At 45.6% G+C, this 16,898-nt stretch overlaps 1 protein-coding gene across 1 annotated transcript in view; it reads right to left on the reverse strand.

Annotated features, from left to right (window-relative positions):
• The window catches only part of UBE2Q2 (ubiquitin conjugating enzyme E2 Q2), an 80,219-nt gene extending 69,525 nt beyond the window's left edge, over positions 1-10,694 (reverse strand). The window contains exon 1 of the mRNA XM_084642004.1: positions 10,274-10,694. Coding sequence (XP_084498130.1) covers positions 10,274-10,462 — 189 coding nt within the window. The 5' untranslated portion in view covers positions 10,463-10,694. The remainder of the gene's footprint in view (positions 1-10,273) is intronic.
• Between the last annotated feature and the right edge of the window lie 6,204 nt (positions 10,695-16,898).

The raw sequence follows: 16,898 nt of genomic DNA on the forward strand, positions 1-16,898 counted from the left end.
CTCTTCCGCATTTTGTGATGCCCAGCGCAGCAGTCTGGGAGCTGACCTTGTTAGTGAAAACAGAGGCAAAAAAAGCATTGAGTACATTAGCTTTTTCCACATCCTCTGTCACTAGGTTGCCTCCCTCATTCAGTAAGGGGCCCACACATTCCTTGGCTTTCTTCTTGTTGCCAACATACCTGAAGAAACCCTTCTTGTTACTCTTGACATCTCTGGCTAGCTGCAGCTCCAGGTGCAATTTGGCCCTCCTGATAACATTCCTACATGCCCGAGCAATATTTTTATACTCTTCCCTGGTCATATGTCCAACCTTCCACTTCCTGTAAGCTTCTTTTTTATGTTTAAGATCCGCTAGGATTTCACCATTAAGCCAAGCTGGTCGCCTGCCATATTTACTATTCTTTCTACACATCGGGATGGTTTGTCCCTGTAACCTCAACAGGGATTCCTTGAAATACAGCCAGCTCTCCTGGACTCCTTTCCCCTTCAAGTTAGTCCCCCAGGGGATCCTGGCCATCCGTTCCCTGAGGGAGTCGAAGTCTGCTTTCCTGAAGTCCAGGGTCCGTATCCTGCTGCTTACCTTTCTTCCCTGCGTCAGGATCCTGAACTCAACCAACTCATGGTCACTGCCTCCCAGATTCCCATCCACTTTTGCTTCCCCCACTAATTCTACCCGGTTTGTGAGCAGCAGGTCAAGAAAAGCGCCCCCCCTAGTTGGCTCCTCTAGCACTTGCGCCAGGAAATTGTCCCCTACGCTTTCCAAAAACTTCCTGGATTGTCTATGCACCGCTGTATTGCTCTCCCAGCAGATATCAGGAAAATTAAAGTCACCCATGAGAATCAGGGCATGCGATCTAGTAGCTTCCGTGAGCTGCCGGAAGAAAGCCTCATCCACCTCATCCCCCTGGTCCGGTGGTCTATAGCAGACTCCCACCACTACATCACTCTTGTTGCACACACTTCTTTGTATATTTAAGAGTCAACTCTTTGTATATTTAAGAGTTAGTCACACTTTATTTCTATGTCCACGTGAATAGATATGATCAGCTTCACTAAAGTAGTATTAGCCATATCAGTAGCGAAGTAGCTAAGACTGGCTTTTACTTGGTCACCATTAGGTTTAGAAGTCAAAATACCATTTAAGTGGTAAAAGCTGAACCATCATACCTGGTATCTAGTTCCTCTTCACTTCCCCGTATCTTACTGATTTCAAGAATACTGTAATTTATCTGGGCAGAGTTCTCATCTTCCCCACACCCTCTAAGCCAATTCCTTCACCCATCATTCAGTCAGATGTCTCTCTTCTGCTCTTATTCTAACATTCATGCCTTCTTCTCAGTTTTATTCTCTCTTCCTCAAGGATTTCTGATTTTTCCATGGGTGGACCATATCCTACTAGTGTCTCATGGATCACCTCCACAGACTATCTCTTCTTGCACTGGTGAGCAATTCTCACTAGTTTCTCTACATCCTCTTGCCAAGTATCCGTGTTCCACCCAACCCTCTTAGTTTGATTTACCTTTCGCCTATTGCTAACCCTGATCCTTCTTCTTTATCCCTCCTATGCTTGAAGAGCATCCCAATCAATATTTGCCAAGTTCCTTAGCTCTCCTTCAAAACACAAAAATTCACACCTAGTCTACAGAGCTGATATGCACCAACATCCACACAAAACTCCAATTACCAACACTTGCATTGTTACTGTATCTTTACAGCAAAACTGTTTAATGCAGGACTTTGTCTTCCATTTATAGATTATCAATACTGTTAAGCTCCATATAGACCGTTTAAAAGTCAAATACAACGCCTCTGTAACAATCTGTTCAGATTTGGGATAGGTTTCAGAGTAGCAGCCATGTTAGTCTGTATTCGCAAAAAGAAAAGGAGTACTTGTGGCACCTTAGAGACAAATAAATAACAAATTTGTCAGTCTCTAAGGTGCCACAAGTACTCCTTTTCAGATTTGGGATAGAACACTTTTACCAAATCAGAAGCTTTACTTACTTCTGACTGAAAAAAATACCTTGGAATCCAAGTTCCTTCACCTACTAAACTGCAAAAATTCCGTATTAAACCAGCAGTTCAGCAGATGAGAAGATCCCTGCAAACGGGCATGCTTCCTTAGAATACTTGTGGGAAGAGTTACCCTATTGAACCAGTATTTTTCCTCTTCCTCCCAGCTACTAGTGTTCCTATAAAAGATGTTGGATAAAATATTCTATTTCATAGTAATCTGCTTTAATAATCCCAATTTTCCTACAGGAATGGGAGGTTCCATGTCAATAAAGACCAAGTATAGAGGGGTTAATTCTATGTAAAAACATTTGCCAATAGTTATCACACACTGGTGTCCAAGATATCACAGGTTTCCTTGAAACAAAGTAGGAAATAACTGTTTTTTTAGATTCATTAATTTGGAAGTCAAGTAGAATGATTTGTGGCAAGTAAAATAAAACCACTAGTTCTCGGACTAGTTATTATCAGTTCTAATAGCACATCAAACAGAAGCAGCAATAGTAGGCATCTTTGCCGTGTACACAGTGTCAAATTAAATGGAGAAATAGTAATGCTATTTACAAAGAGTGTCACAATAGTAATGCTATTTACAAAGAGGGCCACATAGAGCACATAAAGCTATTGCTCAAATTCTGGCTCAAATCCAATGTTTTTGATAACATGAAACAAACGGTCACTCTAGGACACTAAATGTCTTCTAGTTATCCAATGAAGTGATCCTAAACTATGTTTTAGTTTCTGTAGAATAAGTGAATAATGTTAAGAAACCTGCAAAGATTACTTGTGACTCTTCTAAGTTTTACAGAGACCACTTTGACCGTGTTAACACGGGAAGCATTAATTCTAATCTGATTGAGCAAGTATGTAAGCTAGGAGGAAGAATGATCCAAAGGTTAGGGCACTAGCCTAAGGTGTGGAGACCAGGGTTCAACTCTCTCCAGGACAGACTTCCTGTGTGACCTTGGGCAAATCACTGTGCTTCAGTTCACCGGCTATCTGTAAAATGGGGATAATAGTACTTCCTTACCTCACAGGGGTGCTTTGAAAATAACTATATTAAAGATTGTGAGGCACCCCATCACTGTAGTATCTAAGTACCTAAGCCAGATCAAACTTTTACATTGTCACCGGATTTAATTAATTTCAATGAGCATTTTTTTTAAAAATGCCTGTTTTGGGGGTCATGTGGAATCCTGAAAATATTTACATGCTTATAGTTCACACATGCATGAGTAGTCCCTTAGACTTGAATGGGACTACACAGATGCTTACAGTTCGACACGCAGAATAAACATCTGCAGCACTGGGGCCTATGACTGTGGCTTCATGTGATACGTTAGGGGCAATTTATCATGATTAGAGGTACATTTTATAAAGGGGAATGAGAGCAATTTATCTTCAAAGCTCTTAATATAATCTTTAGACCATGAATTCTTGCTATAGAGCAGCTGTAAACAACAAAACAGAAATGACAGAAACCACAGACGTTTATAAGCCTTCGTTCAATTCTAGTGCACTTGGAATTTTTTCCAGAAAATATTGTTCTAGCAAAGTTTAGTTTTTCAGTTTGAGCTTTGCAGTGTAGAAGTATATCATGCAGCTAGAAAACTCAGCATTCTTTGAATTTTAGCATTTGTATTCTTGAATTTAATTTTTTTTTTTGGCAGAAGTGCATTCCTTAAAGAAGGAACCCATTCCTAATTTATTATTCTCATAATTTGTTGCATAAATAAGATTATTCCACCTCCATACAGCATGTCTAGCTCCTTGGAGTTTTATATATTTTAGAATTTGGGTATTACAATATTCCTTTTCTTCAAAAAGGAAGTGTCCAGTAACTTTTTCTGGTTGTTCCTTGGATTTATAAACTGCATAGAAAATAACCTGGACTCTAACCATCACTGTAAGGATTTACCATCGTATGAGAAGTTTGGTAGTTTCTTTTGAGTTGACAGGTTTCAGAGTAACAGCCGTGTTAGTCTGTATTCGCAAAAAGAAAAGGAGTACTTGTGGCACCTTAGAGACTAACCAATTTATTTGAGCATAAGCCTTCGTGAGCCGATGAAGTGAGCTGTAGCTCACGAAGGCTTATGCTCAAATAAATTGGTTAGTCTCTAAGGTGCCACAAGTACTCCTTTTCTTTTGAGTTGGTAACTCATTCATTATGGAATTAGTTTTGTGTATAAACTGAGCATCCTTAAAAGAAAACAGCTTCAAAATCATCCCCCTTCTAGTATTGCCTTTAATATTAATACCGAGAAAAAAGCGGTGCATGATGTGAAATGCCTATATATATATATTTTTTTTTTGTCTGTACTAAATTGTAAAAGGATTGTGGAGTTAACAGAAAAGTATTTATCCTTTTATCTGTTTGGGTTCAGAATGCAGAGTTAGACTGAAAAGTAAAGTCCTCTCTCATTGGTTGCAATTATCTCCAGACACCACACCCTTTTACGTCTTTCATAGTAGCTTGAACTCTGATTCAGTAGAAGGCTACCTTTTCAGGAAAGGCAGAGAATCCGTCTTTCCATATGAAAAATAACCAAGTCACAGAATAAGTCACATTACATGATTTGTGAACAGTTGTATGTGGTACTCATTTGGGACAAAATTCACCCCGTGTGCAGATGGCTGATACAAGGACAATGTTCAGCATAGGCCCCATGTAAGCACTAAGTAAAACTTGAGCGATGCACAAGATTTTTGCTGTTTGTCTAGGCATAGGTGCCGACTCCAGGGGTGCTCTGGGAATGGAGTACCCACGGGGAAAAGTTAGGGAGTGCTCTGCACCCACTGGCAGCCAAGCTCCCCTCACGCCCCCACCCCACCTCCTCCTTCGCTGAGCGCGCCGCGTCCCCACTCCTCCGCCTACCTCCCAGCGCTTCCCACCCGGCCGCCACCAAACAGCTATTTGGCAGCGTTTGTACCCTCCGAGCTGGGGGGGGGGGGGAGAGCAGGAATGTGGCGCACTCAGAGGAGAAGGCGGGGAAGAGGCAGGGCCAGGTTGGGGATTTGGAGAAGGTGTTGGAATATTGGCAGGGAGGGGACAGAGACTTTGGAGAAAAGGGGTTGGAATGGGGGCAGGGAAGGGATGGGAAAATGTGGGGCCTCATGGAAGGGGTGGAGTGGGAGCGGGGCCGGGGGCAGAGGCAGGGTCAAGCACCCATGGGAAAGAGGGGAAGTCGTCGCTTATGTGTCCAGGGATTAAATTTCATTCTTGGATAGATACTAGCTGAGATTAGAGTCCAATTTGTCCCTCCACTGCCACCACTCTAAAGGAGGTCTCATATAATACTACACAGATCTTTAAACTGTATATATAAAATGATGGTAACAGGTATATTTTTGTAATTGTAAGAATAGGTGCAAAGTGTTCTGATGGAAATGTGGTTTTTCAAGTTTGTGTCCATTTAAACACAGAAGTGAGCCAATAATTAAAAAACACATGCAGAAAAGAAAATAAGAGTTCTCCCTAAAATTCAGTCTCTGCATTTCAGATACCAGTTCATATGGGTAGTTCCTTCTCTTTCTGTGAAAAGAAAACAGAACATGCAGTCACAACACTTAACTTTTGATACCTTACCAGACTTGGGCTGTGACATCTCCAGTTGCAACTCTACAGCTCTCAAATAAAGACATGTCTAAGTTAGAAGCATTGTTATAGAAAAGCAATAAACTACTGATTTTAAGTCCACTGATTTGCTTTTTATTCAAAACACCCCAAGGGGAGAAAAGTAAATCCACATGGAGCTTGTAACAGGCAAATTTTATTCAGACTGACCTTAACTGAGGTGCTGTTGCTAACCAGAAAGGGAGCACAAAAAAGGTAGATGACAACTCTGGAGCAGAGATATTGCTCTTGGCACAACAAGTGGGAATGTAAAGGTACACGGCCTGAACAAGTTCAATAATTAGATAGTTTTCAGGCCTAAGAATCAGTATTTCTGACAAGGATGACTCCACCCTAAAATGCCTCTTTGAAACTAATAGGATTAACTATTTAAAGGTCCAATATAGATCACACTCCTGGCAAGGGTAAAGCAAACAGTTTCCTCGAAATCTGACTGGATGCCTACTTGACCACTCCTATCCTATATTCAAAAGGAGATTAACTAAATTAATAGCTTGATATGGATTGTATTTCAGGGGTCTTTAAGAATTAGATTAATAACATTCCTGGGAAGTTGTAGAAAACATTGAGCTTTGATTTTCCAACAAACTGATTTTCCAATGAGATATTATTCCAGGCCTTCAAAGTGAAAATGTCACCTCAGTGGGAAATTCCAGAAGACACACACTGCTAGTCAAAGTATGTCAACTCAGGTTCTCACAAGGAATTCAGTGTGCTATGTTTCTTAATCAAGAACAATTTTTTTTTAGCTGTATTCCCTCTGCTGTCTCTCTTTAGATTGGAGAGTGGAAAGAAATTCTCTAAGATTAATTAGAAAGAAATGTAAGTCATCAGATCTCCTTTAGGTCTTAGTCCAGAAGTTCTTGAAAGAACTTTGTTCCTTTGTAAGAGAACGATCATTCTAAAAACTAATAGTTTTCATGTCCATACACAATGCACGAGTGTTTATATAGCCACCACACTGTACATGTGGTACGACAGTCCCACAAGATAGAATTCAGAGTAGCAGCCGTGTTAGTCTGTATTTGCAAAAAGAAAAGGAGTACTTGTGGCACCTTAGAGACTAACCAATTTATTTGACCATAAGCTTTCGTGAGCTACAGCAAAGGATCACATGGTTAGTTGCTATTTATTTTCCCTTATAAATAGGAGTCTTGGCATTCAGAAACCTACTGCTGTTAAGTAGTAAGCATATATTCCAAACTGATTAACTGGGAAAGTTTTAAAAAGTAATCAGGTAATGTTAATCTCTGTGACATCACAAAGGAGGAAGGAAATAAACATTTAATGGCCTATGGAACTACAGCAGCACTTGCCAGGAGTCTTTTTCCAAGTGGAAGAAAATATCCTTGAGGATTTTCAGTATTGTGGGGGTTAAGTTGTCTAGGAAAGGCAAACTGACTAAAAGTTACATATTTGCACTGTAATTCCAGAGCCTGGAGATAACTTCTCCATTAGCAATGGCTGAGTTTCTCCAGAGAACCACACATTTACTACCAGCTTTTTATAACATTACAAGTTTGAGTGTGTTAACACTGTCATCAGAAAATATATTCTAGACCCTAGAATGCCTTGACCCAGCTCTCTAGAAAAGCACTTTAGATCCCATGCAGGATGAGGGGTAAGAATTATAATTTTCTAAGATACAGTATCTAGAGACAAAGCTGGCAGCACTTCAGAATTAAAACCACAAGACTTGAGTATGAGTCTGCTACAGGGAATTCCCTTTACCACTTCAAGCCTTAATAGGAAGGCAAGTGTACATACACTTGCCGCAAAGCACCAGGCCTGGGAATCAGGAGACCAGGATTCTATTCTTGGCTGTCCCAGTGACTTCCCACATGATTTTGTGAAACTCAGCTTCTGTACCTCAGTTTCCATCCCTGATCTGTAAAATTGGTTGAATAAGTCACTCTATTCATACTGTGAGTATTTAACTAGTTTTGTACAGCACCAACTCCTTAGGCAGAAGTACAAAATATAATTTCCAAGAAGCTTCAATTCTTACCACTTTGCAAAGCAGAAGCTTTGGCTTTTCTGTCTGAAACAGCCATTTTCAGTTCCTTTGTGGCAAGGTTACATGCCACTTAAACCAGCATAACTGAGGCTTCAGCCCTTTGGGGCAAGTGACCATAACAGCACAACATAGTAAACAGACACTACTATAAGCTGGGGAAAGCCTAGGTCGCACTTTACATTATTGGTTTTATGCTCTGACATAGATAATTAAGATACTACCAAAAAGTACTAACCAAATTTTAACCTGGAATAAAAAGACGTATGAGCTGCTGCTGAAAGTGACCTTAGAGGTAGAAAAAGGCTAGAAACACCACAGCACAAACCCAGAATCCATTGCTACCGGCTGCTTTACTACTTATCATTTGACAGGAAAAACAACCCATCATCCTGAACTGATGTTTCATGGTGCAGAAACTATCTTTTATATTCTTTCCAGAAATTTATGAAAGAGGTCATGTTCTGTGGAAAGTAGCAATCAACCTCCTCAGCCAAAGAGCAGTACAGTTTTCTATTGAAATAAAGTTATTTATAGGAAGTCATGCAACTCATTATCTGATTTTTCTAGACATAGGGCTCCAAAACATGTTGCTTATTACATTATAATAAGTTACTGGTGTTTTTAAAAAAGTACGTACACTTGGATTAAGTGCCCTTATATTTAACTACTTATAAGTACAAAACAAATTCCATGACATTTAACGGTCAAACCTGCAAATCCTTCTTTTAAAATATGTAGCTAAATTAGTTTAGAATAGAAAAAAAATTAAGTAACTGATGATACAGGTAAAATGTGGTTGATTCTATTACATTAAAGAATAACTAATGTTAATATTGCAAGGCTGAGGACTTTTAGTTTAATTAAATTTTCAACTTTCAGTACTTGGGCATTTGCAGAGTCAGACCCTTTGATGTCTGTCTGAAGACGCTTTCATCCTTTTCCAAAAGGCAATGAATTATGTTGTTATCTTTACTCTGACCCCCAACATACTAAACCCCAATTTCACACAGTCAAGCCTTAAAAACAGTCTACCTTTAAGAGCAGTCTTGCCAAATAGACAGGTAAGTTTACTTATACATGGCCCCAATGCTGCAAAGTGAACCTACAGTGGCATTCCACATGAAGTAAAGGTCCTATATGTTCAAATCCTTTTGCATGCTCAGGATCTATAGTATTTCTAAAGCTGGTAAGGGGTATTTTATCAGTTTAGACAAAAGTTTACTTATCTATCTTTACCATGATGAGCTTGCTCCTCAGCTGCCCCCAATACTGTTTTACTCGCTCATGTAACAAAAAACAAAACCCCCACAAATAAGTTCTTCAAAACACGTCCCCCTCCATAAATTTATTATGCAAGAAAAGTATTTTATTCAGCAAGCACTCAGTTTCATCCCTTTAAATGGGCAATAATTAAGTTTCCTCAGCCTCCTTGCTAACTCAGTCACTTTCAGAAGTGAAATCTCCTATTCACCATTACACTCATTTTAAAATTGTATTTTAGAAATGCAGATAAAGTAAATACCAGGCTGTAGAAGAAAACCAAAAGATCTGGTATGCCTTCTGCCCTCCCAGCCCCAAAACAAGAGTTAGCTTTTCTGTGGCGTTCACTTGGCTGGGTCACACAGAAAAGCAAGTTGCTCAGCTCAGGCCTTGTATTGCGTATTCAGTAATGTGCACACACTCCACCTTCTTCCTGGGCTTCCACCTTTTGGGGAAGGGAGCAAAATACTTACCACATCCCACTAAAATCCTTTAGAGAGAGATACTTTTCCCCCCTGCAACCTCCTTTTTCCTTCTCCTCACGCCATGGGTTTTAGGGCACAAAACTAACAGCAGGAACGGTGGGGATACACAAGGGGGGGGGGTGGCTCTTGCTCTCTCCAGGGCCTACACTCCCTTTGTTTAGGGCTCACAGCTTCTCCAACTTCTAAGAAACAGACACGCAGCATAACTAATAAAGTGGTGGGCAAAGCCCCTTTCTCCCCCCATCCCGCAAACTGCCCCCAGGCTAAGAGAGTCGACATTTTCAGCTGAGAAAAAGAAAGCAGGGGCGCTGATTCAATACTTTACGAAGGGAAATGAAAGGGGCAGCCCGAAGCAGCCGGGGGGGAGGGGGGCCGGCAGAAAGAGGGGTTTCTCCCCATCTGTAGGGGGAACGAAGGCAGGGATAGACGAGGCTCTGAAGAAATCAAGCTACACGCGTAGTGTCTCGCCAGCGGCAGCCCCACTGTGTCTCAGGACCGAGCTCGGAGGACGCTACACAAGACGCCGCTGGCACACAGCTGGCATGCCCCCCGTGTGCTGGTTGCTAGGTGCTGTGCCCCCCTAGGCACTGGGTAAACTCGCCCCTGCAGGCGATGGCTTCACCTGGGTGCCATATGCTGCTGCCCAATGGGGACGACATACCCCGGGGTGCTGAGTCACCCCATGCCAGGGGGCCGTGCCCATACCCTAGGAGCAACGGGTACCTCTACCCCCTTCCCGTGGGTGCCAGGCGCCCTGGGCGAGCGCTGCGTGCCCCCGCCCGCTGCTCCCGGCTGAGCGGGTGCCAAGTGCCCCCCTCAGCAGGGCGGGCGCCGCGCCCCCTCCCCCAGCGGCCCGGCCCGCACCGTGATGTTGCAGTGGATGGTGAGCGGCGGCGGCGGCGGCGGCGGGCTGCTCCCCGGCGGCGGCGGCAGCAGCACGAACTGGCAGTGCAGCTCGTCCAGCTTCCAGGAGACGATGCGGAAGCGCTCGTGGTCCTTGTCGAAGATGGACTCGAGGAGCTTCAGCTCGGCCTTGAGCCCTGACACCGACATCCTGGCCTCATCTCCGGGCCCGGGCCTGCGCCACCTCGCCTCACGCGCCCCGCGCAGCTCGGCTCCGGCCCGGCCTGACCCGGCCGCGCCTGCTCGGCGGAAGATGGCGGGGAACAGCCTGAGCCGGTGGAGGAAACAGAAGCGGCGGCGGAGGCAGCTCCCTTTGTACCAGCCTCCAGCACCCTCTCGCACATTTAAAAGGGCAACAGCGGAGTCAGCTACCCCCTCCCCAGCCGTGCTGGGCCGGGCCCACTAGCCACCCCGCCCCACGCAACAGTGCAAGGGCGGCCCCTCCTCGCTCCGCTGCCCTCAGGAAGGGCTCCCTCCACGCGCGGCCTGGCCAGCCCCCTACACCCCCCACATACAGCCAGACAGGGTCTGTAACCCTCCCGCTCCCCCCACCCCAACTGGAGGGCAGCGTTGGGCCAGCCCCCGACTCACTCCCCAAGGACAGGGTTCACCACACCCACCCACACACACATGGGCAGTGCCAACCCATACTCATCCCTCCTCCCTCCACACAGAAGGGCAGGGTTCAACCCTCCCCCCCAGAGGGCTGGGTCAGCCTTGCCATCAGATCTCCTCATTCCTCAAGCTGGGGCAGGGTTGGCCCCTTACCCCAGACACCGATTGAGGCAGGACACTTACTCACCCCTATCATGAACAAGACACACACCTCCCACACCAGGGCAGGGCCCACCCAGCCTCCTTGCTCACTTTCCCACCCATAGACCCAGCGGGCAGGCTTGGCCTCCTTCCTCCTCTCCCAGATACACAACAAGGCAGGGCCCTTACTCACTCCGAGCCCTGCCCCATGCACACCTCACACCAGGGCAGGGCTTATCTTCCTTGCTCACCTCCCCCCTACCACTCCCACACCGGTGTAGCTCCAGCTCTCTAGTCACTCTCACATGTGCCAAGTCTGTGCCACCCCCTAATCTCCCCCCCACACACACATTCACCAGGGCTGGCCTGCCTCCCTACTTCTCCACACATACACACCAGGGTAAGACTAGCCCTGTACTTACAACCCCTCACGCAGCAGCCACAGGGCAGAATGGGGTCCCTACTTCCCTTCCTGCTCCAAAGACATATATACTAGGTCTGGTCCAACCTGGTCCACTAGATCTGCTACACACATTAGGACTGACCTGACTCCCTACACCTATCCCCATCCACTAGCCCTACCAGCTTCCCAAGAATTCCTTGATGCTAACAGCAAAGGGTTGACTGTACTTTTAACAGCAACTCCTATCAGGCCTGACAAACTCACTAGCCTTACCAGCCTCCCACTCTCTCCCCCAGCTAAGGTGACCATATTTTCCTATACCAAATACGGGACACCTAGTAAATTACTCATATTCAAGCGAGTTCAACGACAATCAGAACTATGCAATACAGACATTCAAATTAACATCAAGGTGACTGAACCCCCATTAAAAAAATACTGTGTAGGTGGACTCTTTTTATTTACCTTCTTATCTTTAAGGTTCACACAAGGAGAGGTGACACACCCCTACCCCCCCACACACACTCCTGTACATCTCTCACATGGGGGGCTGACTGACAGAGCCGAACCTACTCTCCATCCTCTGTCTGGCTGGGCCCCCAAGATGGACCCAGCTCTCCAGGTACCTGGCACCGTGTCTTCTTGATGCAATCCGTGGGGGGCACACAGGGTTGCATGTCCCCCCCGCCCCCGATTTCTACCAGGGTTCACACTAGAATGTGGCCAGCAGCAGCCTTTCAGCACTGTGCAGGAGGGAAGGGATGGGAGCTACTTCCAGTCATGGAGGGGTGGGGGGAAGGGATGACCTGGCCCCGTCTTTGCAGAGCTCATCTCTTCGTCCTCCCCCTTCCCCCGTGGCTGGAAGCAGCTTGTCCCTTCCTGCCTGCATAGTGTTGAAAGGCATCTAACACCTCCAGGCTACTGCTGGCCACGGACATAATCCAGTCGCCTCCTATCCCTTGGCTACAGCACGGGCAGGAAGGAGTTAAACCCTAAGGATGCATTGTGCACCAGGGCCCAGGAAACCTGACTGCAGGGGCTTCAGCAAACCAGGCCAGAGAGGGACTCAGCAGGGGAGGGTGCCGAAGGGATGGAGCAGACCCATGCTCCCTGGGGGAAAGACCCAGGGCAGGGGGTTGGTGGGAAGAGAGTGCTGAGCCCCTGCCCCGGGGGGCTGCAGTGGAGACTGCAGGTTTAGGGCTTGAACAGGCTAGAAATTGCTCTCCCACCCCCCTGGCACCCGAGAGCTTAGCTGAGGGGCAGAGAGGCTTCCCCATGCCAGCACTGTGTGGGGCTTTGGCACCTGCAGGACTTGGCTCCTTCTGGCCAGCGCCCCAGGCTGGAGGGTCTTGGGCTTTCCCGGGTCGCCAGCCCAGGCAGAGGCAGTGGGGAAGGAAGGAGCCTGCCAGCCAGGCTGTTAGTGAGCTGAGCACTCTGACCCAGGGCTGGTTCTCCACACAGCTCTGGGAATGGGACGCACCCCACTGGGGGGGAGGGGGAGGGGAATGGAGGAGCAGCAGGGCTGGGAGAGGCGAAGGGGCAAAAGCAGGGAGAGGACAGTGAGAGGGGGAGCACATAAAGGGCTGATGGATGGGCAGCAGAGGCGACACGTAACTAGCTGCTGCCTGGCACCTGCCTGCACTCACTAGCCCCTGCAGTGCACAGCCAGTTCTGGCCAGAAATGGGATGGGGGGGCAGGGCCCTGCTGGCCGAGAGCTGGCATGCAGCGGGGGCCATAGGCGCCAACTTCTTCTGGCACTGGTGAGTGCTCAACCCCCCCACCCCTTCCCCATTCCAACCCCTTCCCCAAAGTCCCTGCCCCAACTCCGCCCCTCCCTGCCCCATTGGACTCCTTCCCCAAATTCCCGCCCTGGTCCCGCCTTTTCCCCGCCTCCTCCCCTAAGCATGCCGCATTCCCACTCCTCTCTTCTCCCTCCCACAGCTGGTTACACTGCAAAACAGCTGTTTCACAGCGGCAAGCACTGGGGGGAGAAACGGGACATGGCGCACTCAGGGGAGAAGGCAGAGGTAAACTGGGGAGGGGAGGTTGGTTGCCGGTGGGTGCAGAGCACCCACCAATTTTTCCCTGTGGGTGCTCTAGCCCCGGAGCACCCACACAGTCGGCACCTATGGCAGGGGCTACACTGACAGACCAGCTGGGGGAGTGCCGAGCCCTGCCACCCACCTTGCACAGCCACCCTCATCATCGGCCACTGGAACCCCCACTCACTGCTGGTGGGAAGACGGTTGGCAAGCAGGGATCTGGCCAGCAGCAGGATCCACCAGTACTGATAGGGGGAGACAGAAAATACAGAACAATTTGCCTGCTTTTAAGAAAAAGTCAGGACATCTGCAGGAGGTCTTAAATATGGGACTGTCCCTTTAAAAAAGAGACGTCTGGTAACCCTACCCCCCGCCATCCCTGCTCTGCTAATCCCACCAGGTTGCCAATTTTCCTCTAACTGCTCCCCCACTCACACTCACACACTCTGCTGGGCTGATTCTGCAAGCTTCTCAGTTACCCACCCTCCACCCCATCCTGTTCTACTCATTAGCAGCTTTTCAGTTATCCTTTAGTAAACAGAGTTATTGTTGTCTAACATAACATGTTTGTTTCTCCCATTGCTTTCCCCATCCCCTCAAAAAGCCCAAAATCTTCCTTTCTCAATGGACTTTAATTTTGCTGGGAAAGCTGCAGTTCATATTTTATGTTGATTTCACTACCCCATTCATTCTCTAGTCTTCCAAAAGGTTCTCCAGCATAAGCAGGGAAGTAAAGGTCTGAAATTTTGAATGAAAAAGGGTCTGACACCACACTACAAACTATGAGCTTAATTTTGTAAGGCGATGAGCACTCTAGCTCTTATCAAGCAAAACAGCTGTGCACCTGGCTATCTTTAATCATATAAGTAGCCCATTGAACTCCAATCAGATTAGGACCAGAGTGCTCAACACCTTTATATCCCTCCGCCACAAATATGTCTCCAGCATATAGAGCAGCATTGAACTAGTACCCAGCACGCTTCTCTACACTAACAAGACAGGGCAATGTTGGCCAAAAGCAAACCCATACTTTTAAAAAGGTGGCATGGGCTCTTTTAGCATCCAAAGTGGGGACAGGACCTATATTTTTAGGTTCATTCGTACTTCTAACACTGTATGAAGTGGTGGCAATATGAATACATTAGATTATTATGTTTCACAATCTATATACATTCCTTAGATTGTGACCCAGTCAGATCAAAAACTTCCTGACTGTTTTGAAAGCACCTAGTACATGGTTGACAATGCTCCATATAAATAATACACAAGAAGGTTTATTTTAAATTGAGATTTCTAAATGTCCCATTTTGAAATAAAGTCCCAAACCAAATTCCATTTCTAAACACTCCCAAACTTTGAGGAAAGTTGGATCTAGATACAAACGATGTGGATAGTCCCACTCTCTCTAGCGGTCCAAACCAAAATACTGGATCAGAAAGAAACCCTGTCCCTTGGGCCAAACATATGACAATAGAAAAGAATCACAGAGTTGAGTTCTTCTAAGACTGAACATGGAACTTTATTAGAATAAGGAAAACCGTATTATCTCTAAAGTTGATCTATTTAGCTTTGTTACAGAGTTTTTGCCTAGATCCTTCCCTGCCCCCCTCGGCCTGCCTTCATGCTACAGATTTAAAGAAACAATACACGTATACACATGCTCCACTCTTCTATAAATCTCCCATCACAGTTCTCTATATTTAGTTCTACATTGTTCAAGCTGCAATGTAATAGGACTCCTGTGAATTCATTTCTGTGATAAACACCTTCAGAACACATCAGGGATACTTTGCTCTCTGGAATAAAGTATACTGCTTTAGAGGTGTGAGAAGTTCTTCATCATGTCTGACTCGTCCCTATTGGGCTGGGATTGTGTGCTGAGAGCCACATCTAGGTAACACAGGAGCCCTGAATTATTTGGCATCTAAAGTTAGCAGGGCATGGGGAGATAGACTTTGAGATAGACAGTGAATGGGGGAGGCTTATCCATGAGGAGATCCTCAGGAATGTTGTGTGAGATTCTAGCAATCACTCCTGGCCTTCCACTGCTGATCATGTTTGTGATGGCTGCAGGACCTGATCTTTATGGAACAGATGGTCTCCTGCTGCCTACTCAACCAGATTGCCATAGCTGTGCAGGTATAGGAATGCTGTACAAGTAGAACATTTCTTGGGCATCCCCCAGTGGCTCCTCTCTGTTGGCCATCTTCCAGCAGTTTTGGAGAAGGAAAAGAAGGGTGGGGCAGAGTGTTTCCTTAAGACCAAAAACTTCCTTTCTAAAACCCAAAGAGAAAATTTCTGCAATGTTAAATTGCAGAGAACAAGCTCGGCTCAGAATTCAGTTTTCAGAGAAAAATACAAACGTTTTTGGAAATATTTTTAAAAGAAAAGATGGCCCAGCTGTAAATGAGGAATGACTCGTGCCATCTGCTCTACTTGGAGGCAGAAAATTCTGGGTAGGGTTTCTAAGAGAGGACCTAAGTCCATCCCAGGTTCAAAGGTCTGACGTGTCTCCAAGCTCCTAAGAGAGAAGAGAAAAACCCATACTTGCAAGAGTCGAGAGAAATTATATCACTGGCTGCCTAGAGATAGACAATAGCCCTGTTAGCCAAATGCTTGCACTCACCTATGAATTTACAAATACATGCGTGTAGTATTAAAAAAGTGGTTGAGATTTTCCAAGCTTTTGTGGGGATTTAGTAGATACATATTCCATTAGTTTTAAGGAAAGATATAAATATAGATAAATCCCCTAGACCAAAGGTTCTCAAACTGAAGGGGGAGGGACACAGAATGTATTTTGGGGAGGGGGCATGAGAAGTTTAGGAAAAAATAAAAAACTTACTGCGCACATTTTACCCACAGCAATGAATAACGCTGATTCCTCCAGACATATCAGGTCCTCAGATGGTGCTGTGCATTTGACTCTAGATGGTGCCATGCATTTTGGTGGATTTCTGTTAAGCTTGCATAGCATTATATAAAGTCGTTGCCATCTGTTCATTAATCCATTTGCTACAACGCGGTGTGCACATTTAATTGTAAGAATGGACCACTATCGCAGTTTTGCTTTTGCTCTTATTACAATGGATCATTGGCTCATTAGTGCAACAGGAAAAAAACAACTCAGATGAAAAACAAAGAAGCCAAAATTGATTCAAGTGAAGCATCACCACCGCATATATCGGGATACATATACGTGTATGTTGGGGGAGGGGGCATAAACTACTACAAACTCAAAGAAGTGGGGACACCATCCAATAAGTTTGAGAACCACTGCCCTAGACTGTTTTGAAAATCTCAACCTACATTAAGAGAGTATTAAGGTTGCATGGTTAAGCACTGAAAAGTCAGCAATTTACAAGGGTAAGGTGCATATTCAAG

The sequence above is a fragment of the Lepidochelys olivacea genome (assembly GCF_965140295.1).
Source record: "Lepidochelys olivacea isolate rLepOli2 genome assembly, chromosome: 10".
NCBI lineage: Eukaryota > Metazoa > Chordata > Testudines > Cheloniidae > Lepidochelys > Lepidochelys olivacea.